Source organism: Heterocephalus glaber, unplaced genomic scaffold, assembly GCF_053883595.1.
Source record: "Heterocephalus glaber isolate CG9 unplaced genomic scaffold, H.glaber_assembly_v1.0 deba00001608, whole genome shotgun sequence".
Taxonomy (NCBI): Eukaryota; Metazoa; Chordata; class Mammalia; order Rodentia; family Bathyergidae; genus Heterocephalus; species Heterocephalus glaber.
Genome location: NW_028258379.1, coordinates 27,597,784 through 27,620,242, shown reverse-complemented (window position 1 = coordinate 27,620,242; position 22,459 = coordinate 27,597,784). Strand labels below are relative to the sequence as shown.

Below are 22,459 nucleotides of genomic sequence, written 5' to 3'. Positions count from 1 at the left end.
TTTTCCCTTGCTCTTCTCTTCTAGCTGTCATGATGTGGGCAGCTTTCTTCTGCCACATCCTTCCACAATGATGTTCTGCCTCGGAGTCAGCTGACCATGGACTGAAACCTCTGAAACCGTGAGTGAATGTAAACATTTTCTTCTTTAAGATGTATATGTCAAGTATTTTGATCACAGCAACAAAAAGCTGCCTAATGCAATAAAGTAGACTCTTACTTAGAGGTAGGAAACTGAACAAGGAAACATCTTATAATGTTCTCTTTCAAATCTAGTTCCATGATTCAGTAAACATTTAGATGACTTAATGGTAGGAGAAATTCTGACATTACATTTGTTTTAGTCCTTTTTAGCTAAACAAATATTAGCATTAAAATCAGCAAAGATGACATGAATATATTTCAAACATTCCCACTGGATGCTGAGACTAGGTCCTAACCCTTAGTGTGCAAACCTTTTCTATTGGTCAATTCTTCCAACCCTTTCATTGGCTGTCTAGGAGAATCATCTGTCCACATGCCCAGAAAATATGTGCCTCAAAAGGACTATCAAGTCTGCCAAGCTAAAGATCGAGAATAAAAGTTGTCCATAAATAAATAGGTTATTGAAAACACTCATGACTTCTAGAAGCCTTCAAGCTTTGGTTCAAATTAAAACCTTCTTAGACACCCATAAAAATCAGAGCTCACTTTTCATGGCATGTGACCTTGCTAAGATTCTTATTTTTAAATACAGTAAAATGACATATGTGCCTGTCAGCTTGATGTGTATGTGTGAAAACACTCATCTATCCTTGAAACATGGCCTTTTGTGGGATAAGAAACAAAGATAATTTCTTTGAACAGGAAGAGAAACATGGGTGAATGGGGACACAGCAGCCTTCTGTTCTGAGTATGGACATGGAGGGTGAATTCATAGAAGGTGTTGTTCTAATGACCTGCTGTGGTCAGAAAATATTTTTTTCCATTATGTACAGGTACAAGCACCCAAAGATAAATGTAAATATATTGTATACCTAAAATATACCAATAAAAGAATTTAAGAAAATATTTTTTTTCCATTGATTCAATTTATCTTTAGGTGCAGCATGGCATCAAACATCATCAAAAAGCAAATGAGTTTGGCCTTTCTTAAAAAAAGAAATCAATGTCATAAAATGGAACTTTCTAGAATATGATCATATAATATAGCTTTCTATAGCTGTATATTTTGCATACAGATATTCAACCAGACTTGTATTGAAAATATTTGAAAAATAAAACTGCATCTGTATTAAACATGTGGACTTTCCCCTTTGTCCTTATTTCCTAAACAATACAGTATAGAAACTATTTACATAGTGTTTACATTGTATTAGGTATTATAAGTAGCCTAGAGATGATTTAAAGTTTAAGGAAAAATGCACACAGTTTATATGCACGTACTCCTGTGTTTTGTGTAAAGGACTTGGGCATCTTCTGATTTGGTATCTGCAGGCAGTGGGGAGGGGAGTTATGCTTGGAACCATGGATACTGTGACATACCCACCAAACATAGTCTTTGATTAGATCCTGATTTTGTTAGTCTATTTGTGTTGCCATAACAAATTGCTTTAGACTGTGTTTTATAAATAGAAATTTGTTTCTCAAGTCTGTGGGCTGAGAAGTCCAAGATCAAGACAGTACAAATTTGTTATTTGATAGGGGCTTATTCTCTGCTCCTAAGATGACACCTTTCTCTTGGGATTGTCACACACTGAGGGGCAAAAAAGGGACTACCTGAGTCCCTTAAGCCTTTTAATGAAGGCACTAGTCCCACTATGATCTAATTACCTCCTAAAGGCCCTACTGCTTTGCCTGATTACATTGGGGGTTAAGAGGGATACAAATATTCAAACCATAGCACTGGTCATTACCAAATGACTACGGTCTTTCTTTATGCTTGAAAATGTTCAAAATAAAAAGCTGAGGGGAGAGGGACAAGAAGTTTCAGTTTTATGTCTTAAAAAATTTACTTGGCATTATATTTTCGTAGTAATCTGGAGAGGGGGGGAAGGAGGGGAAGGGGAGGGGGGAGATATTTTAAAAGAGACTTCAAAACTTGTTCTCTAAGAAGCTAGATTATAGATCTGTACATTTTTGGTAGATACTAGCACAGTGCTTTATAAGGAGCTTAAATAATATTTTCTTAAGGCTAAACCTTAAAATAGAGAAACTTACAAGGGAAGAGGATGCAGTTCCTGGTTTTGAAACACATTCATCAGCCTGAAGCTTTAATTACAACTCCTTTGGAGTTCATAGTATGTTGTCCTCATTAATCCCCAATCAGAGGTTTGAGTCATCAAAATAAATCCGCAGGATTTATGCACAGAGTTTGTTATTGAGCAGCTGAGCTTCGCAGTTTCCATGGATATGATATATGACACCCTCTGCCCTTTTGCTGCTGGGGTGTCTCTTGATTTTCCAAACCAAAGTGGAGCCCAAAGATTACGGCAACATATACTTTAGGGTGTGTGTCTGCAGATGCTGGTTGGGACATGAAGACGAATGCAGGAGTGATTCAATGCTGAGGAAAATGTGGAAGCTTCACCAGGGAAAGAAAACATTTCTGGCACAAGAAGTTTAAATTTAGCAGGGCTTGAGCTTGATTTCAAGCACACGGGCGTGTGTGTGTGTGTGTGTGTGTGTGTGTGTGTGTGTGTGTGTGTGTGTGCTGGGATTTATTTACTTACGGTGTGAATCTCTCAGCTTCCCTAACCAGTGGGCATACACAGGGGGTACTGGTGGGGTGCGGGGTATCTGCGTAAAATAACTCGGAAACCTGACTGCAGGTTTTCAATCTTTTGAGAAGAGGGCTTGGAGGTGTCTCCCGGGCTGGGAAGAGACAGACACCGGTATTTCTTCTGGACGTCAGGGACGAATGATGAAACCAAAGGGAAACTACCCAAAACCAGTGGACGCGCTCATTGGGATATTCGCGAATTCAAAATAGACTCTGATCAGATTCACTCCTCCCCCTCTGCCTGCGGAACCAGCACCAAGCAGGAGTCTCCAAGCTGCCTCCTCGCTCCCTGCTATTCGCTGTCCCAGGAAATTCTCATGCCTCACCTCGAATCCCCGCTCCACCCTTCCCGGGCCGAGGCGCCCCACGCAGCAGGCACCCCCCCGCCCGGGCTGCAGCGTGGGGAGGGGTAAAAGAGCTCGCTAACTCCGGGTAAACTTCCGCCCCAGAGATGCCTGGAGTTTTCGGGGTTCCCCAGCCCTCCCCAGGCGGGCCCTGCTGCAGGCATTAAAGGCGTGCAGCAACTATTGCTGCGATCCTCCGCCAGGCAGGTCTGAGCTGCGGAGACCCAGGCGACTCGCAGCAGCGCTTCACCGCGAATGCACCCGGGACCCGGCCGCCCCGGCGCGGGGCTCCTGGCGCGGGGCTCCTGGCCGGGGACGAGCGGCGCAGGGAGACTTTGCGCCACGATGCTTTGTTTTCCTGCCGCAGGACCGCGGGGCGGCCTGTCCCCGCCGCACTTAGCCCTCCCGCGGCAGTAGCCATGGAAGTTGCGGCGGCGCGGAGGGAGAGGGGACTCCTCGGCGAGGCGTCTTTTTTGGATCTCTTTTCTCTACACAGATCCCTTCTTTCCTCCTTCTCTGGGTAAGTGGAATCAGTCTGTAAATAACCCAAGGGTAGCACTGAAAGTAATGAAAGAGAGTATAGCGGACAAAGGGTTAATGATCTGTTTGTTTGTTTGTTTGTTTGTTTGTTTTGGAGAGGGATCCTCTCCCTCAAGTCCATTCCCAATAATGCAGTTTAGGAAGCGTTGAGTTTGATCTCAGACACACCAGGAGGGAGAGTGCTGGGATTTACTTACTTATTTTTAGTGGAACCCCCTCCCCTCAACCCAAAACTTGTCTTTGAACACACTCTGAGCAAGGAAAACCCAAGGGGAGGTGAGAACAGCCCCAGGGGTCAGTGGCTCAGGGACAGAAAAGGGGAAGAGGTATCAGGAATGTAGCAGGGGGAAGATCCCATGGCCAGTGACCAGTACAAGCCTTTGACTCAGACCTGCTAGCAGCTCAAGACCTCCACCCTGCTCGGGTGCCAATACCATCCAGCCCAAACCTCCTCAGCGCCCCCCCCCCCCCCCGTAACTGCTTTGCTGTTGTCATTCTGGGAAAGACTGTCAGTACCCGAGGGCTAAAACAACTTCCAATGGGGACCTGCACATTGGATGCTCAATAAATATTTGTTGATTGGCTGAGTGATGATGCATCCTAAGGCTACGTTTTGTACCACAGAAATTTGCCTTCGCAGTGAACTAATTCCCTGATTGTGACCCCAGAGTGCAAGGCTGGCCCAACTTATTTTTCAAAGGAGGAGCTGGAGCCTTGGGCAATATAATACCTAGCTCTTTGGTACCCAAAAGAACCCATCTTCCAACTTCATGGTGAGATTCACGGGTCCAAGGACCAGCGAGTTCACAAAGTGCTGGCACAAAAGGTACGGGCCTTTGGATTGGGCAAACTTGGATCTGAATCGCTGTGTTGTGACCTTGGGAATGTTTCTTTATCCTCCTGAGCCTTGGTCTGCTCATCTGTAAAAGGCCAGTGGGAGATTTCTCACAGAGATGTAGGAAAGATGAACAGAAAGGGAATTGGGAAGGTGAAGGGACCTCCAGTAAATTCAGTGTTGCCTATCCATCGTCACAGGATGCAGGAGAAAAAGCATCTTCCTTGGCTGCAAGACAGTGATGACAGTAACATCATGCCACGGCAGTGTGTGGGTTCCAGCCCAGCTACCCCGAACAGTTCTGGAGGACAGGACAAAGTGAGACTTGGAAGTGCTTCCTAGGAAGGGGCTCCTTTTGGCCTTGGGGACGCAATTTCCATATGTACAGGTCTCTGAGGGGCATGGAAGGAGAAGCAGAAATTCCCTTGATCTCATTTTCCAGTTCCTGCATAATCTCAGTCCTTCCAGCAGAGGAAGGATGGAAAGTGGGGCAACCCAGTCCGAGGAAGGTAACGGAGGCTCCTGGGGGAAGCCACCCAAAGGGCTTCGGATCCAGCCTGGTTGCCTCAGTGACCTAGCGCTTACCAACCTTTCCCCAGACCCCAGTGGACCCCCAAGAACCTTGGCTTGGGACATAGAGACCTGGTGTCATAGTGGGGGACGGGTGAGAGGGAGGCACTGCTGACACAGGCGTTCCCAGAAGTCTGGAGGTGCCCTAGAGTGACCGGCAATCCAGACAGCAGCTGGGAGAATGTGGGGCTTTAGACAGCTGGCAGTTTGGGTGGGGAGCAGGCACTTTCTCTTACAAGAAAGACAGTAACAATCTCCCAAGGACTTCTGACACTAGGTAGTAAGTCCCATGAAGGAAAGGTCTGTCTTATTTTCTGCCATATGACGATAGCACACAGAAGGGCTGGGTACAGGTATACATTGAAGGAGCAATGACTTTTATCTGTAAGCCAGACTATGGTCCTAAGTAACTTCCTGCCCAACACTGCTACGTGCAATTCATGCCTCCATTTAGCAAATATTCTCCAGTGATTGCTATATGGGGGGCTCCGGTGGTAGGCTTCCTAGGGAATTTGTAAGCATCATTCATTCATATTGATACTTGGAGTGGCCCACGTAAGAGCGGGTCGCTCGGTACTGTTCTGGCTTTTCTGGGGATCTGGGCCTGAGCAAAACCCCTGTGGGCTTTCCGGCAGAGGCACGGAGAGGGGCCATCAGGGCCGCGGCCGGGTTTAGCCGCTTTCTGGTAACATGGCTGAGGTCTCTTCGCACCTGCTGGTGTTCGGTCCCCGGGGCTATCGGTTCTCGGAGCCGCCCAGCCTTGGTAACTCGCTTTCCTCCAGGGCCGCCGCGCCTCTCTCCAGCCCCCTCCCCAGCCTCCTAGCAGGCGCCCCGGTCGGCCTGCAGGTATCTTGGGAAGGGACCAGGCTGTGCCTGGGGAGCGAGCTTCCCGGGTGGGGAGATCGCAGCCGGCGCGGAGCCGGGCCAGAACAAAAGGCTCATGGCTGGCACCGGCCTCCTCGGAGTGCGGCGGGGACGGGGGTTCGGGGCTCAGGCGGGAGAACCAGGCGCGGGAGGGCACTGGAGTAAAAACATGAAGTGACAAAGGACGAGGAGGAGGCGTCCAGGGTGAGAGCAGGGAGAGGAGGTCACCCCCGAGGCCCAGGGCTGCGGCGGGGCCGCAGCGGCCCTTCCTCCGCCTCCTGCAGAGCTTTCCAGGCAGCCAAGCGTGTCTCCGGCCGCAACTCCGCCGAGCGCGCCGCGGCCGCCCGCCCGCCAGCCCGCCGGCCGGCAGAGCCAGTAAGTAGCAGCGCGCCCGGCGCCCGCCCCCGCCCGCTCCCTTGCCCCGCCCGGCTCCCGGCTCCCAGCCACCGCCCACCGCCTCCCACCGCCTCCCACCTCCGGGCGGGCGAGTCCGCCGTCTACACCGCCTGGGGCCAGGCACGGGGCCCGCGCCTCCGCGCCCCGCGCCCCAGTCCTCCGCGCGCCCTGCGCCCGCCCGCCGCGCGGCACCTGCAGCGCGCTACGGGGAGGGTCCCCTCCGCCGCGCGCTCCCTCGGCGCCGCGCCACCCTCCGTCCAATGGCTTTCGGGGGGTGGGGACTGGGGGGCGTCGCCCGGGGGGCGAGGAGCCGCGGCCAGGGTGGGGCGTGTGCGCTCTGCGCCGCCGAGCGAGGCTGACGTGCCCGCCTGAGCGCGCGTCCGGGCGTGTGTGCGGGTGTGTGCGGGAGGCGTGCGCACACGCCTTCGGGGCTGGAGTCACACTGCGGTGGGCTTCTCCCGAGCCTCGGCCTTCCTGCTCCTCAGCCCCAAAACTGCCGGCACCGCTTTCGGGGAGCAACTGGGCTCTTTCCCCTTCCCGAGCCCTCCTCTCCCTCCTTTCATCACCCCTCGCCCATCGTACTTTTTCTTCGACCCACCCGGTGCAGCCAACCGCCCTGTCCACCGGTGCAAACACCCAGGCGGTCTCCAGTTCTTCCCCACACCAACATTTTCCCACCTGTCTTTCCGTGGGGCTCCTCCGCCAGCCGGTCCAAGGTGCCCCGATCCTTGGAAATTGTTTTGTTGGACTGCTCTACCGAGGGGTGTATAGCTCGAGGACTTAATTATTATTTTGATTCTTTTCATTCCCTCCCCTTCTGGGCAACGGAGCAATGAAATTTCCAATCGAGACGCCAAGGAAACAGGTGAACTGGGATCCTAAAGGTTGGTATTTCCTACTTTTGGCAGCCCTTGCCCTGCCTCCAGCTACTGCGAGCGAGCGATCCCAGGAGTGGGACACTGCTGCTCCCGCCACCGTGTGTCCCGAGCCTGGGAAATGCGCCTGGGAACCGCAGCGCGGGTGGGAGGAGGGCGGAGGCAGCGTGGATTCGGAACCCAGATCACCCCTGTCATTATCACATAATCACTGTCCCTTTGGGTCGTCTCGCAATCTATTTAAAGATACGCCAAGCCGGCTGTTTGGTTTGAAATGGCACCCAGTGTTGGTGTCTGCTTTTGACTTTGTGCGCCTGTGTGTGTGTGCGTCTTTTGTTTCTGGTGATCTTTGTCTCTCAGGCAGATGGGTGCGGTGCCTCCCCCCCCACCCCCCCGGACTGCGAGCTGCTCTGCGCGCCCTGGGTGTCCTCAGTGGGAAAGGTTTCCTGGCAGCGAGTGAGGCTCAGATCTGCAAGCAGCGGTCCCACGGGGTGGCCCCGTTCCTAGGGCGCGGAGGATAATGGAGCCCTCAGGGCTTCCCGAGCTAGTCTTCCTTCAGTCTCCTTGCCTCACCAGGCAGCAGTTTGGCTCAGGTCGGGGACGGGGGGGTGGGGTGGGGGCTGGGGGGTGATTCCAGATGGGTGGGGCTGGAAAGGGCTGGGGAGGGGCAGACAGTGCCCCCCAGCAGTGCGTGGCTTACACGCTTTGGCCAACGTTGGGACCATATTACCCCTTCGCAGAAGGGAGCGACTGAGACCCATATGCGTGTGCCTAGTTTTCGCCACGGTGCCTGAAATTAGCGTAGAGCTTTAAGGCGCCTCGGAGTGATCAGGACTGGAGCGGAACAAGTTGCAAGCACTGTCCAGGTGTGAGGAGAACACCGGGCATTTCCTGCGCTCCTCATCGGAAGGCTGAGTTGGGCTAGGCGTTGCCCCTGTGTGTTTGGGGGTTGAGATTTGTTTATTTGGGGAGGGTGTTTAATGTCCTTTAGGACTGCATTTCTTCTCCAGACTGGAAACAGACTTATGAACCGACTTGCTGTTTGTTTATTGACTGATTGATATTGGGGATTGAACCCAGGACCTTTGTACTTTTTATTTTGAGACAGGATCTTAATAAATTGGTACATTGCCCCGGCTGGAGTCAAACTTGCAGTCCTTTTGCCTGGCCTCCTAGAGTGCTGAGCTCACCTGTGTGTGCCACCACACCCTGCTTTGGCTGTTGAAGAATGAGGGAAGAAGTTGTCCTTTGGGAAGAGTGAGGGAAGAAGCCCTTTGAAAATGATGCAGTGTTTTTTCCCAACATCTTACATACAATCCAAACCTATTATTTTGTCTCTGATCTTCAGAAATATAGAAATGGGCTTTTTTGGGATCCCTGCAGGTCATATTTATCAAATACATACCACATACGAAGCATAGTCCTAGTCAGAATGGGACAGACAAAAACTCTGCCTTCTTGGAATTTATAGTGAGGGAGACACATTGTAGATTAATCATAGAACAGAGGAGTACATAATTAAAATTTATATATATTTCATGAACATATAGGTTTTAAGAAAGTATCTAATGGAAGAGATTGAGAAGGACCAAGGGTGTGGGTGGTCGGAGAGGCGTCCCTAAGATTACACCTGTAGTGAGGCTAGAGTAGAAGTTAACAGATCAATGAGAAGGGAAGGGTTTGTAGAAGAAACAATGGCAAATGCAAAGGTCCTGAGGCAGAAGGAGCAGGTGTATTTGAGGAACTGAAAGGAGGCAAAGGATCAGAATCCAAACCCCTTGTTTAGGTGAGGTAGGGTTGTGGGGTGGGAGGAGGAGTGTAGACTTTAAGCCCTGAAGAGTTTCAAGCAGAAGAGTGACTTGATATGAGCTAAGTTCCAAGACAAATCCTATGTGGCTCTTGTGGGTGTGGGCAGCCAGGCACTGTGGTGTACGGGCAAGCATGGAGAGGATGGAGAAGTGCACAGATCTCCAGAGGATGTGGGTTCAGTGGGGTTTGTGTGGATAGAGTGTGGAGTGGAAACATCACAATGACCCACAGGGCAGCCCCAGCAGGACCACTGTGGAGAAAGCTCAGGGTGCCCCTGGGGCATCTGGCTAAAGGGCGGGGCACACATCCTCCAGGAACTCCCACAGAGCAGAGCACTGCAGGTGCTGACTGCCACACTGTAGAATCGTCAGTCCATATATTCAGGTCCCAGGGATAAACATCGATCACATATTAGTCTGACGCAGCGCGGAAAAGCATACAAGTAGCATCTACGGTTACACCACTGGTGCTAAAAATAAGCAGAGCTCAATAATTAAAAATAACAGCATTTAAGGAGCAAGTGCTGCACGCCAGGTGTTTTATGCACATTGCCTTATAGCTATTTTCACAATACTTATCTGGTGGCGTTACTGTCTCATTTGATACTTGATTGCCATCATGACACCAGTGTGTGCTCTGACTTCATGCATGGTTGTTCCTAAAGACAGAGGTGACAATAGTTTTACGTAGCTGGGAGATGGAGGGAAGAGGAGGGTAAGGAGAAAGGGTAGCATATTTCACATCTCCATAGAATTACGTGCCAGACACTGGTCTAATGCTTTTTTTTTTTTTGTACTGGGATCGAACACGGGACCTTGTGCTTGCAAGGCAGGCGTGATCTAATGCTTTTTTGCCTGCTAACTTATTTAATCTTCCCTAAAATCTTAGGAGAATGGTACCATCCTAATTTTGCAAGTGAGGAAAAGAGAGGTTCCACAACATGCCAAGACTGCACAGCTAGTAGGTGGTGGCACTGGAGTAGAATCTGGGCTCTTAAACGCTCTCCTACTGTTAATTTTCAGGACTATGACTCTTGCCAAAGCTCGGGGACTAGAGAAGCTTGCTGGGAGGTAGGACAAGAAGAGACAGGAGGAGAAGGAAGAGGGGCTGGATGGCAAGGAGGAGAAGGAAGAGTAGATGGTACAGGAGGAGGGGAAGGATGAAGCAGCGTCCCATGCAGCATCAGTAGCACCTTCCCTTGTCCATCTGTGGCCCAGCCACTGGCCCCTGGACAGACTTGGGCTGTGTCATGTGGAGGCTCAGATCTGCACACCAACGTTTAGCAGGGCAAGGGGGAAGGGGAAGCTGGCATTAGAATGGCAAAGCAGAGGGACAGTTCCCATCACAGGGATGTAGGCTGTTAAGAAACTCAGACCCTCAGGTGGAGGTGCTCATGAGTTGTGGAAGGAAGTTGTAATTATGGTGTTTTGCTTACAGCCCCATTACCTGACAACTTAATAGAACCAAATGAAGGTGGGCTGAGAACAGATGGGTTTTGATTGCTCTTGGGTGAATTAAGCAAAGCAGTGCCAAGAGGTGGGGGTGCAAAAATAAGACCTAAATAGGACACGATTAGTCTCTGGTGAGCTATGGCTGTCCCCACAATCCCTAAAGCGAGCCTTCACTAAGGGCTGCTGTCAGGGTGGGGCCTACACAAAGGTGGGTGGGCACAAAGCCCTAGATTTCGGAGCAGAATTTATGTACATTTCCAATCACTAGGATCACTTAGTCATGATGTTCTGCTTAAAATTGGGCCCTGCTTGTGTATGTTAAGAACTTTTATTCATCATCATCGTCATCATCATCATCATCATCATCATCATCTTTTTATTTTTTTGGAGACAAGGTCTTGGTATGTTGTTCAGGTTGGCCTTGATTGCACTGTATAACCCAGACTGGCCTTGAACTCATGATGATTCTCCTGCCTCAGCTTCCCAAGGGCTGGGATTACAGGTGTGTGTCACCATACCTGGCTATAACTGCAGTAAGAGCTTTTAAAACTAGTGAGATCACTAAACAGTATTCCCAGGGCTTGAGGCAGGCAGCTCAATAGAGTATAAAATCTCTGGACCTGGAGACAGAAGAATTAGGTTCTACAACCAGCTGTAGCAGTAATTAGCTGTGTGACTTTGGGCTGCTTATTTGCCCTCCCTGGGCTTCACTTTCTTCCCAAGTAGAAAGAGGCCAATGACATTGTCTTTTTGCACCTCTGACTTTATCTCTTTATCCCCACCCGTCCTTAATTGACTTTTGGGCCATTTGGCTTCCTTTTGTTCCTCAAATAAATCACACCTGTTCCTGTCTCAGGGCCTTTGAACTTGCAGTCTTTGCTGCTTGTGATGAATGTTTGCATGTCTGGCTCTTTTCCATCATGTGACTCTCAGATCAGATGCTACCTCATTAGCTAGGGCTGCCCTTTCCCACCTGAAGGCTTGTCCTTCTGCTCTCAGCCTTGCCAGTTGCTGTTGTACTCCCTTGTTTTCTTGGCTCACTTCATGGTCTGGAATCATCTTCCTTACTCATGTGTCACATTTGATGCCAGCGTTCTGCAGTAGCATGTGAACTCCAGGCAGGGGCTTTCCCTGCTGTGTTCACTGACACACTGTCTATGACCTAGTGAGTGCCTGGAACCTAGTAGATGCCCCATGACCGTTTGCTGGATGAATGGATGGATCAGAAAGGATCAGAGTCTCTCTGGCTCCTGGAAGTTCCAGGACACCTCTAAGCTATGGATGGTAAAGTGCAAATAAGGAAAAGGAAGAATATCCTCAAATCATGTGAACCAGAAATCCAGAAATGACACTGATATTCCCACTTTTTCGCAGGTCTTTTAAGTCTCCAGAACAATTTTCTTTCTTTTGTCTCCTCTCACTAGCAGTGAAAAGACTGAATGGGAGTGAAGCAGGGATGGGTGGGTGGGCTCATCTAGCCCAACACAGATGTGGTCAGTGTTCAGTTAATAATGGATTGTGTTAGCTATTGGAGTGTGGCTATTCTCAGGTATGTTAATCCATTTAAGAAAGAAGCAAAACCACAGAATCGGAGCTGGATTTTTTAAAGCTACATTTTTAGTGCACACTTTTAATTCACAATTCCAGAGAGTCCTGTATTTCATGTGTATAGCACCTTTCAGTTTACAGAACGCTTTGTACAAATGATCTCATTTGTTTTTTAAGTAATTCTATTTTTGTAGGTATTAGAGTCTTAGATTTACCAACAAGTCAGTTAAGATATAGAGAAGACAAATTGCTTATTTGAGGTCCCAAACTGTAAACAGTTAGACCTGGGGCCCATCCAAGCCTTATGATGTGTTTGTCTGGGGCAATTTCACGTGAACTTTCTTTCCTTCCAAGCTTTTTTCATTCCACCCTCCCACTCCTTCTAGCCAGAAAGTGTATTTCAAAGTTTCTTTGAGACATCTAGAAGAAACAATCCCTCTGTTGATCAGCGAATCCTTGCTTGAAGTCTGTTTACAGCAGGTTTTACTTGCATAGGCTGACATGTTCATCATCATGTGAGTCAGGGTGAAGACCCTTGGATGAAGACCTTGCATCCCACTTCTGCTGTCCTGGCAAATGGAAATTTCAGTCTCTTGTAAATGGGAGCCATATTCAATTAGCTAGGTCCTATAAGTGGTGTTTTTATTAACGTGTTTCCAAATACACATTTGTATAGCTTAGATTTTCTGGAAAGAAAATCATCTATTTTTGGCTTAATATCCAACTTTCAGAAGATCAGCATTCCAAATGAGATTAATAATATGTCCAAATCATCACAATTATCTTTTAAAGTACAGAGGAACGATTTTCTAAAAATTATCTGGGCCAAGATTGGGTTCAGGGTTCTTTACCAGAAGTATCTAAGGGAACTTCATCCCTTTGTCAATCCCAGAAATCAGCAAGTGGAATTAAGAATAGGCAGGTGGACTTTGCTATTCCATCCTGTTTCCAAAACATCTGTGCTTTGGCTTCATTTTAAATCAGGTGTATTTAAAAAATACAATGCAGTCTTGCCTCAGATTGAAAAACGTCCACCACAAAGGAAATATGGTGCAAAATATATTTAATATAGGCACAATGAGCAACTGAATTCCTTTTTCCTTTTAGTCTATAGGGAATTGCAGAGAGAGGGTTTAATCATCATCATCATCATCATCATCATCATCATCATCATCATCATCATTATTTTGGTACTGGGGATCGAACTTGGGTCCTTGTGCTTGCGAGGCAAGAGGCAGAACCACTCAGCTAAATCCCTGGCCCTTCATCATTATTTTTTAAGAGTAGGAAATTTTATTGGGGAATAAGAATAGCTCCTGAGAGACAGGAGGGTTCCTGAATGGGTTGCCAAGGACCCCACTTCTCAAGGTAGTTTTATAGAGCAAAGTCATGAGGGGTGGGTACAACATGGGTTAAAAATTATAATCAACCAATAAGATTACAAGTATAGTCACTTAGGTAATATTGACCCAATAGTAACAAGGGTATATGGATAATATCCTTAACTTTGGTCCATTATCTGTAGTCTTAGTCTTCTTAGTGTTAGTGAGTGGAGGAGGATGGCCCACACCCAATGAGATAAGGTCTGTTTATATGGGAAAACCCAAAGGGTGGTACCAATAATCTCAAGCTTCTCTTCCTCCCTTAGGGAAGTATGCAGATCTGGCCATTGTGACTTTAATCTTCAGATGCACCTCCAGCCACAGCTTCAATGTGTTCTCATCCTCTGTACTGACTTTGTGGGCCCAGCCCTGTCTGACTGCCTGTAATATTTCTACCTAACTTAGCAGACCATATCATTCCCCCCTCTGAAGAAGTATCCCTAACTGTGATTAGGGGAGAAGGGTCGTAGTTTCCATGTAACTGCTTTGAGCTGAGAAGGGCTGATGTCCGGGACACCGCAGTCAGGGGTCCTCTCCAGAGAGCTAATCTAATGGGCCTCAGATAGAAGTCATGTTGTAGGTTAGCAGTTATGAACTTTCTTTCCAAGTTCGAGCTGATGAATCCTGGTAAAAGGAGTGTAGCACATTTGTCATTGCTTCCATCATCTTTAGTATCACTTGGAGTTTGGCAGCCAAAATTATAGAATCCTGTAGAAAAGTTTCCCTCATGTCCTGGGTCCTTGTTGACCTTGAAGGGCCAGGGCCAAAATATTGACTGTCCTCTTAGCTCAGCTACCTTTTTTCAGTTTTGGTCTCTAAACTTTAGTTGTTGAAAACCTTCCATCAAATGATCTCGGTGGAACCTCCAAAATGATATAGGGGAATAGATGAAACTCCCAGCATGCCAGATGTCAAATACACCGAGTTTGTGTTCCCCAAAATCAAAGAATGAATTCTAAGGAACAGTGGAGGTTAAGAGTAGGAAAAGATATTGGGGAATAGGAATGGGGAATAAGAATAGCTCCTGAGAGACAGGAGGGATCCCAAATGAGTTCCCCAAGAGGGTTTAATTATAAAACAGAAAGAAACTACTATACCCATAGATTTGAATTTGGACAGCTCCCTTGGTGGGAGCACAGAGGTGAATGAAAGCGACCATCTTTTCCTATACTCTGATAATGTTGTCAAGGGCAGATACTGGCTGAGACCTAGAAAGGGTCAGAGTGGTTTAGGGGCTCACCTCTGCCTGGCTTGGTTATGGAATCTACCTAGACGTGGCCTTAGATGTGAGGTCACCATGTCAATTCCACCTATGTGGCTGGTTTCTCTTGGTAAAGACCACATGCTCTGGTCCTATGAGTACTTTCAGTGGAAACTTCATGGTTTGTCTGTGTCTAGCTTATCACTGTCACCCAGAATGGGGAAATGAAAACCTTGTATTCACTCTCTAGAACATTTATTTGTTGTTTTTGGACAAAGTTTGAGATTTTTTTTTTTTCCTTCTCACTGAAAATGAGACTCAAATTTCTAATCCTTCACTGAAGGTTGGAGAAAGAGGTGAGGGTAGAACCACTGCTCCAAGAGGGATTGGTCATGGGGGCACTGGCTCCTCTGCCTGTGCTGTTCCTAGGATCAGGGAGGGGAAAGGAACAGGCATTAGTAGTTGTGGGGGTAGGTAGGGTTTCAGGGGATTCTTGTTTTGACTACCTAGAGATTTTGGCCCCATCACCCCCTCTTCCCATGGAGGGAACTTTAAAGCAGAGTGGAATTAGCAGGAAACAGAGATTAGAGAGGAGAACATAGGATTTGCTACCACACATAACCAGAGGATCACAGGCAACTTCTCCATTGTTCCTCCTTCCTTCCTTCTTCCCTACCCCATTTCTCCAGCGTTCCGACCTCTCCTGCAAAACATCCTCATTTTTTCCCCTTTCAGCTACCCAGTGATGAGATTAATTTTAGTTTAAAAAAGGTACTGAGACAATGAGATTTTCTTGGGTGACAGAGAACTTGGAAGTCACTGTGGGCTTTGCAGAGAAGCCTAGAGTGTGTACAAGCTAGCAACAGTTTCACTACCAGGAAAATGAGCTATATGCAAGCAGGCTCAGTGGTGCCTAGAAATGTACAACACATCAAATAAAGATAAATAGTATAACTTACTAACTCTAATGTGATACAAAGCTGACAGGGTGAATAGAGATGTTTGGTTTCCTGTGTGGTATTTGACAACCCAGCATTCACCCACTTGTCATGTGAGACAAGAAGTAAGGCTCCAAATGTTTAAGAAAAATAGATGAGAGAAAAGGCTTGCAGATGGGAAGATTTTATGCATTACCTTATTTTTTTCTGTGCAAACTGAGGACAGTCTATTTTTACTCATTTTAACCATGTATCAACCTGGGTCAGCACCTGGATTCTACTGATTGAAAATGGTTCTTTAGATCAAAGCTATTCTTTGTTGTTGTTGTTGTTGTTGTTTTGAGCAGGGTCTCACTATGTAGTTTAGGCTAACCTTGAACTCAGCATGTAGCCCAGGCTGGCCTTGAACTCTCAGGGATGCTCCTGCCTCAGTCTCTCAAGAGTTGGAATCACAGATGTGTGCCACTATCTCCTGACTCCAAAGGTATTAATTTATAATGGAATTGGAGGCCAAATGGAAAGTAGTTAGGATAGCTCTGGCTCAGCATATATATTCTTTCAATTCCTTGATAGGCGATTAAATGCTTGTGATGGTTATTTAACCCACACTCTGGGCAAGGTGCTATGCTCTGTAGAGTGTAGGAGTTTATGGTGGGAGAATCTGAATTCTAGGGCTGGATCTGCTTTTCATATGGAAAAGGAGAGTCGAGCTGTTGATCCCTAAGGTCTCTGATAGTCCTTAGATCATGTAGGTCCTACTCTGAGCTACATAATTTACCAGTTGCTGATTTGAACAAGTTGCTTCATTTCTCTGTGACTCAGTCTCCTCATCTATAAGATGGATAATATTATAGCTAGAATGACCTTGGTTTGTTATGTAGATTAAATTGAGTAATGCATTCGAAGCTCTTAGAAGAGTGTCAGAACATGGTAAGGGCCTCATGAGTGATACCTGCTTTTATGGAAGCTGCAGGGGCCCCTTTTCTGTGAAGTGGGAGCAGGCCCTAGCTCAAGATCCCGAAAATCCTCTGATTCATCATCCAGATCATCTGGAGCATGGCCCAAAGCAGAGCCCACCCTTCTGGGATTCTCATAGGCTCCCAGGATTCTTAGTCCAGGTTTTAAAAACCTAGGCTGTTCTGGTTAAGCTAGAGAGAGGACCAGTGGAGAAGAACATGATTTGGAGTCAGAATCTTGAATCTAAATTATTGTTCTAATTTTATTGGCTGTGTGTCTTCATCCATTTGGGCTGCTATATTAAAATGTCGCAAACTGAGTAGCTTGTGAACAACAGAAATTTATTTCTCACTATTCTTGGAGGCTGGGAAGTCCAGGATCAAGGTGCTAGTAGATGTAAATTTGGCATCTACTGATGGTCTATTTTCTAGACGGTGTCTTCTTGTTTTATCTTCACATAATGAACAAAATAAAGGGTGTCTCTTGAGCCTTGTTTTAAAAATTTATTTACTTATTTATTTATTGTGGTGGTGGGGATTGAACCCTGTGCCTTCACACTGAGATACATCCCCAGCCATTTCATTTTTATATTTTGAGACAAGGTCTTGCTAAGTTGCTCAGACTGGGTTTAAACTTGCAATTCTCCTGCCTCAGCTTCCCAGAATGCTGGGATTACAGGCGTGTGCCACTGTGTCCAGCCTGTTTGGCTTCTTTTTAACAGCACTAATCCCATAAGGGGATTATCCCCAATGAGGGCTCTACCCCATGTCCCCAGTATCATCATTTTTGGGGTTAGGACTTCAATACATGGATTTTGAGGGACACAAACATTTGGACTATACTACTGTGTGAACCTGGGCAAGTTACTTAACCTCTCTGAGCCTTAGTTTTCTCCTCGGTAAAATATAAATCATGATAACACTTTATAGTTGCTGAGATGATCCACTGAGATAAGTATGAATAAGATTTATAAACTATTAAATTCTAGACTAGCATCTCCCAAAGTGTGTTCTGTAAGACACAAACTAGTCTCCATGAATGTTCTGTGAGAAACAAAAGTTATTGCTAAGTCAGTTTGCAGGACAACACATGCTCAGTATCTCCTGCAGAGTCTTCTGAATAACTTAATACGTGGCTGTATTGTCGTGTAACAAATAATCCCAGTATCTAGTGGCTTCAAATAGTGCAAACATTTATTGTCCCATAGGTTCTGTGCTTCAGAAATGGCTGCTGGTCTGGCCAAGAGTCTTTCTCGGGTTCTGGTCAGTGTTGGCTGGGGCTGCTGTCCTCTGGTCGTTTGGCTGGGGCTGGAGGATCTGCTTTCGAGGTGGTTCACTCATGTGACTTGCAGACTGCTGCAGGCTATTGGGAAGGGGCCTCATTTCATGTCAGTGTGGGAGTCCCTCTGGGCTGCTTGTGTGGTTGGCTTCCCCCACAGCAAGTGATTCCGGAGAGGACAGGGTAGGACTGGCAAGGCCTTTTATGACTTAACCTCAGCAATCATATATTGCAAATCTGCCATGTTCTTTTCATTAGATGTGAGTCCCTAGGTTAAGTAGTTCACATTTGGAGAGGGCTGGGGGTAATTAACCTCACTTTGGCGAAGCATTAAGAAAAATTTGAGGACATATTTTGAAATTACTGTTAGCATTTTCTTCCTCCTATTTATTATGTACTAAGTGCTAGACACTGTGTGAAGTGTTTTAGAGTCATTATCTCATATAATTCTTTTTATACTAAAAAAACCCTCTGAAATTATAACTCTGTTTAAACAAGTTGGACAAGGAGACTGAGGCCTATCAAGGTTAAATAAGTTGTCCATAGTTACCTGGCAGGGCCATGACATAACCCATGTCTTTCTGGCTGAACACCTAACTCTAACTTGCCTCTAACTTGTGTACCTCTTGCTGATAATCTTCAAGTACAAAAATCTATAAATTTGCTTAGCCCTACATTTTCCGCTTAACCACAGAGCCATGACTCATTTATCTCCATTCCCCTTTTCTTTCACCCACTCTTTGGAACATTATTTTAGAAAGACAGGATGATGGCGATTTATATAAAATATGAATATAAGTTCTTATAATAGATCCCAGTATATCTACCAGTCCAACTTTTGTGTTATTTGAATACAAAAAGTCTCCATTGAGCCTGACTCGTGTGGGCACCATGTTGTGTACATCCATTAAAGATTCACTCCAAATGATCACTTGATACATTGTTTTTCCTTACTGCTCAAACCAGAGGTTAAGTGTAAACACTCATGACCCCTCTTCTCTTATATTTTTTCCAAACACCTTTCTTTTATAGACTTTATGACTGAGAACCCAAACTTCTTGGACAAAGACATAAAAAACTGCACTGCCTCTGGGCCGAGTGGTAAAAACACCGGGGGTGGGGTGTCTGAGCATCTTGTGCCTGGTGTGTTTTGCGCTGAGAGCGTGCCAAGGTCTTAGTGGTGTAACTGAAACAAGCCAGAATCCTGCCAAGGCGCCAGGGACAGTGTGACCGGCACACACACAGTGCAAAGCCCCTGGGGAAAGGTGATCACTTAGCACTCCCTGTCCTATTTCAAGTAAACATTTTTTTGATGTTCTTGTTGCTTTTTCTGTACATTCTCGAGAAAATGATTTTCTGGAAGTAGGGTGAGTCTGATGCCTTAGCATTCCTGTGTCTCCCACCATCACACGCCTGGCTTATTCCTGAGGTGGCTGTATATTCTGAAGGAAATTTTGGAGCTGTGGTGTTCTGGGCGGAGGAAAGTGAGTAGTTTTTTTGAGTGTCACCATTGCCTTGAGAATGATCGTGGCCGGACATTGTTGAATATGTCACTCACTCCCCTGGTCATAGACAATGACCAGGGTGGGTGAGAGGGGATGAAAGAGGCTGCCCCAGGCCCCAGTCACGTTCTGGAGCCAGCTCTCATGGTGTCTGTCACCATGGTAACCAAGGGCCGGAAAAGTCTCAGGATGTCCGTGTGCCATTGTGCCCACCCTCTGGTTCCGTGGTTTCTCGTTCTATTCCTGTATCTTGAAATCCCTCTCCTCCTACCCAGCCCCCCACAGTGGTCCACTTTGCGGGTGGTTTGCTACACGGTGCTTTTAACTTCCGACTAAATGCATTTCCAGAGACCCTACGTTCACTTTTGGGATCCACAGTGGCTTCATTATGACTTAGACTAAGCCACATGCACGTATGTCTTCAGTGTTTCCATTTGAACTGTGAAAAACTGGTCAGAAAGCACGGAATGTACATAGTCTAGGTGCAACTGGCTGTGTCTGACAGCACACTCATGGCACTCAGTGTTTCCAGTAACCCTGCTGCACTTGCACTCTGGTTTAGATTTTGAGATTTTTGGATGTGTTTTCAAAGAACAAAGAAAGCCAGTGAGGCATGGACGGAGAGCTTCCAACTAACATGCTAGGCTTGCCAGGAACACCAGTTTCTATGCATAGTAATCATACAAGCCGATAGGCAGGGTAAAGCATTTCTTGACATCTTTGGTTTCTAATAGCCAGTGGCAAAGTTGCAAATGGGAGTTATAAAGCAATGGCTATTTCACTTTCAATTTCTGTTATATAAAACAATCTTTTCCCTGGCTTTATTATATGGGTTTTGCTTCTATGATAATTTATATATCTAGAGGGAACAAGTCAGTAAAACAAAAGCTATGGCGCATCCATGTCCTCTTGTACTTTAAATGCCTCTTGGAAGCATGAGTCTTTCAGTCCAGCATAATGGGCCTAATAAAAATTGCCAGTGTCCCCTCCACGCCTGCTGTCATTTTGTTTCTGGTGTGTCTGGAGGTATTGTAACAGTGAGGTATTTTTCCTTCGAATATAATGGGACCCCCTGCCAATCCTGTCCTTGTGGCCTCAGCCCAGAAGGCCTCCCCAGAGCCTGAATTAATGAGAGGCTATCAGGCGCCGATCCTTTTCTTGGGCAGAGTGAGAACACAGCTTAGAAAGGCACATGAATGCCTGCTTGTCAGGCAGTAATCTCTGCATTCAGCCTCAGTTCTAAAGACAGGCGGAGCAGACAGCACAGTGGGCAGGGTTTGAGGAGCTCCAAAAGTGCCTGTCCACCCTGACCCATATGGCTTCTTCCCATAGTGATCAGGGTGCCCAGGATCCACGCAGTACTTTATTCTCCAGCTGTAGTTGTTCATTCATCTGCTAGTTCTGTAAGCACTTTCTGAGTGTCCTGCAGAAATGGGGCTGGGGACTGGAGACATAAAGATGAAACAAACTTGAGGCTGTGCGCCCCGAGAAGTCACAACCTGGCCCCGGATGCAGGTACCTAATTTAGTAATTGTCATATGTCTATCATGATAATATGTTGATAGAGATGAGGAATAAGACATCATCTCCAGAGCACATCTTGTTGAAGTGCAAATGGAGTTCCTCAGGGTGACACAAGGCCTCTCCCATGCCCGTCTGCATGAGAGAGCTGGAGCAAGAGGGAACAGATTGCAGGACTGAGATGTATTGTTGGGTTGGCATAGAGTGAGAAGGGGAGAAGTCAGAGTCTCCTATAACAGGTGTTGGTGCAGTGCCTTGTGGGGAGTGGACTGGGGGCCCTAGAAGGCAGAAGTGGAGGAGAGTGGGGAAGGGCACTTGTCCAGGATCTCCTGGCTCACATTAAAGTCACTGGCAATTCGGAGGGATTTTTGAGATATGCAAGCCCACCGAGGCTCCTCGCTGGAGCCTAGATTGGTCAGGAGCCTCGCCTTTGCTCAGACAGCAGAAGGGACAAAGTGTATTTTGAACAGTCTTATCTGTTCACATTCATTGTCTAACAGTGCCTCCTAGGGCAATGCCAGCAGATTCTGGGCATGTTTTTCTTTTCCTATTCCTTTGGGAGAAAAAAACTGAAGAAGAGCTGTAGACTGGTGGAGCCTGGTGTACATTGGTTTTGAGATTTCAAAGGAAATTCTCTGTAAGTGTGTAGCAAGTACCAGTGGGAGTGCATATTCAACCTCTCGGAGAAGATACATCCGTTCACTTGCTCATGAACACTTACTGAGTGCCTTCCTTGTACCAGGCACTATTTCAGGCCTGGAGAGGCTGCAGTGAATGAGATGAAATCTTTTGGTCTCACGAAGTTTCCCTGGAGTCAAAGCTTAGCATCTCTCGTAGAGACTCAGGCCAATGTCTGCAGTTTAGAGATTTGTTTTAGGCACACATCTGACAAGTAAAGGGATTTAAAAAATGTTATAAGAAGAATGAAAGTGAAGCTGTTCTGATATTACATTGCTGTGCAAAAAATGTTTAATTTGATAATTTAGTATAGAATGAGCACTGGTCTTGCTGAAGGCAGCACCATTCTGTCAGAAGATTTAGTGATTTCAAAGAGAGCCTCAGACAGAGGGTCTCTTTGTATTTAAACTGAGTTAAGAACCCTTGTTAATTAGGACTCTGTGGCTTGTGCATACAGAGCACTGAGAGGAGAGTTTGAGGTTTCCCCATGATGATGGCGTGGTGAGTAATCTCTGGGGTAAACACATGTGTGTGCATGCACGCGTATCCATACACTTTAGCTGGTGGGAAATTCTTGCTGCACATGATTTCCAAAGTGCCTGAATTTACATGGCTTCTGAATAGGGAGTGGTTGGGGCTTCTGTGTGCAATGTGCCAAGTGTTGTCTGTTTTGGCTGCTCCTGTGCTGCTGGGGTGGACTGAGACCCATGGAGGATCAAGGATGCTGACCTGTATCACCAGGGCTTACGGAGGCAGCAGAAGGTTGACCTGGACATGTTATCCGCTAAGAAAGAGACCAGGGCTCAAGAGAATCTTACCCCAGAGTTAAGGCAGGCCAGGAGAGGCCATACTTGGACAGCCAGGATCTCAGCCGAGTGGCTGGGAGAGACCTGTAGGAGCCATTGCACCAGCAGCTCCCAGAGGTTTCGGCCCCATTTGACACTCGTCTTAGAGATCGAGGGAACCCTGCCTGGTGGTGCCAATGAGGGTGACAGTGGCTATTTCTACAGCTG

General features: G+C 46.9%; 1 protein-coding gene across 2 annotated transcripts in view; it reads left to right on the top strand.

Annotated features, from left to right (window-relative positions):
* The first annotated feature begins 2,716 nt into the window (after nt 1–2,716).
* Nucleotides 2,717–22,459, top strand: part of Kcnk10 (potassium two pore domain channel subfamily K member 10) — a 172,426-nt gene continuing 152,683 nt past the window's right edge. The window contains exon 1 of one of the 2 annotated variants that reach the window (XM_013066892.3): nt 2,717–3,621. Coding sequence is in view for 1 of the 2 variants with exons in the window: in XM_087195450.1 (XP_087051576.1) it covers nt 7,139–7,190 (52 nt within the window). In the remaining variant the exon portion in view is untranslated. Of the gene's footprint in view, nt 3,622–6,664; nt 7,191–22,459 lie in introns of those variants that run through there. The other variant, XM_087195450.1, reaches the window with a different exon arrangement.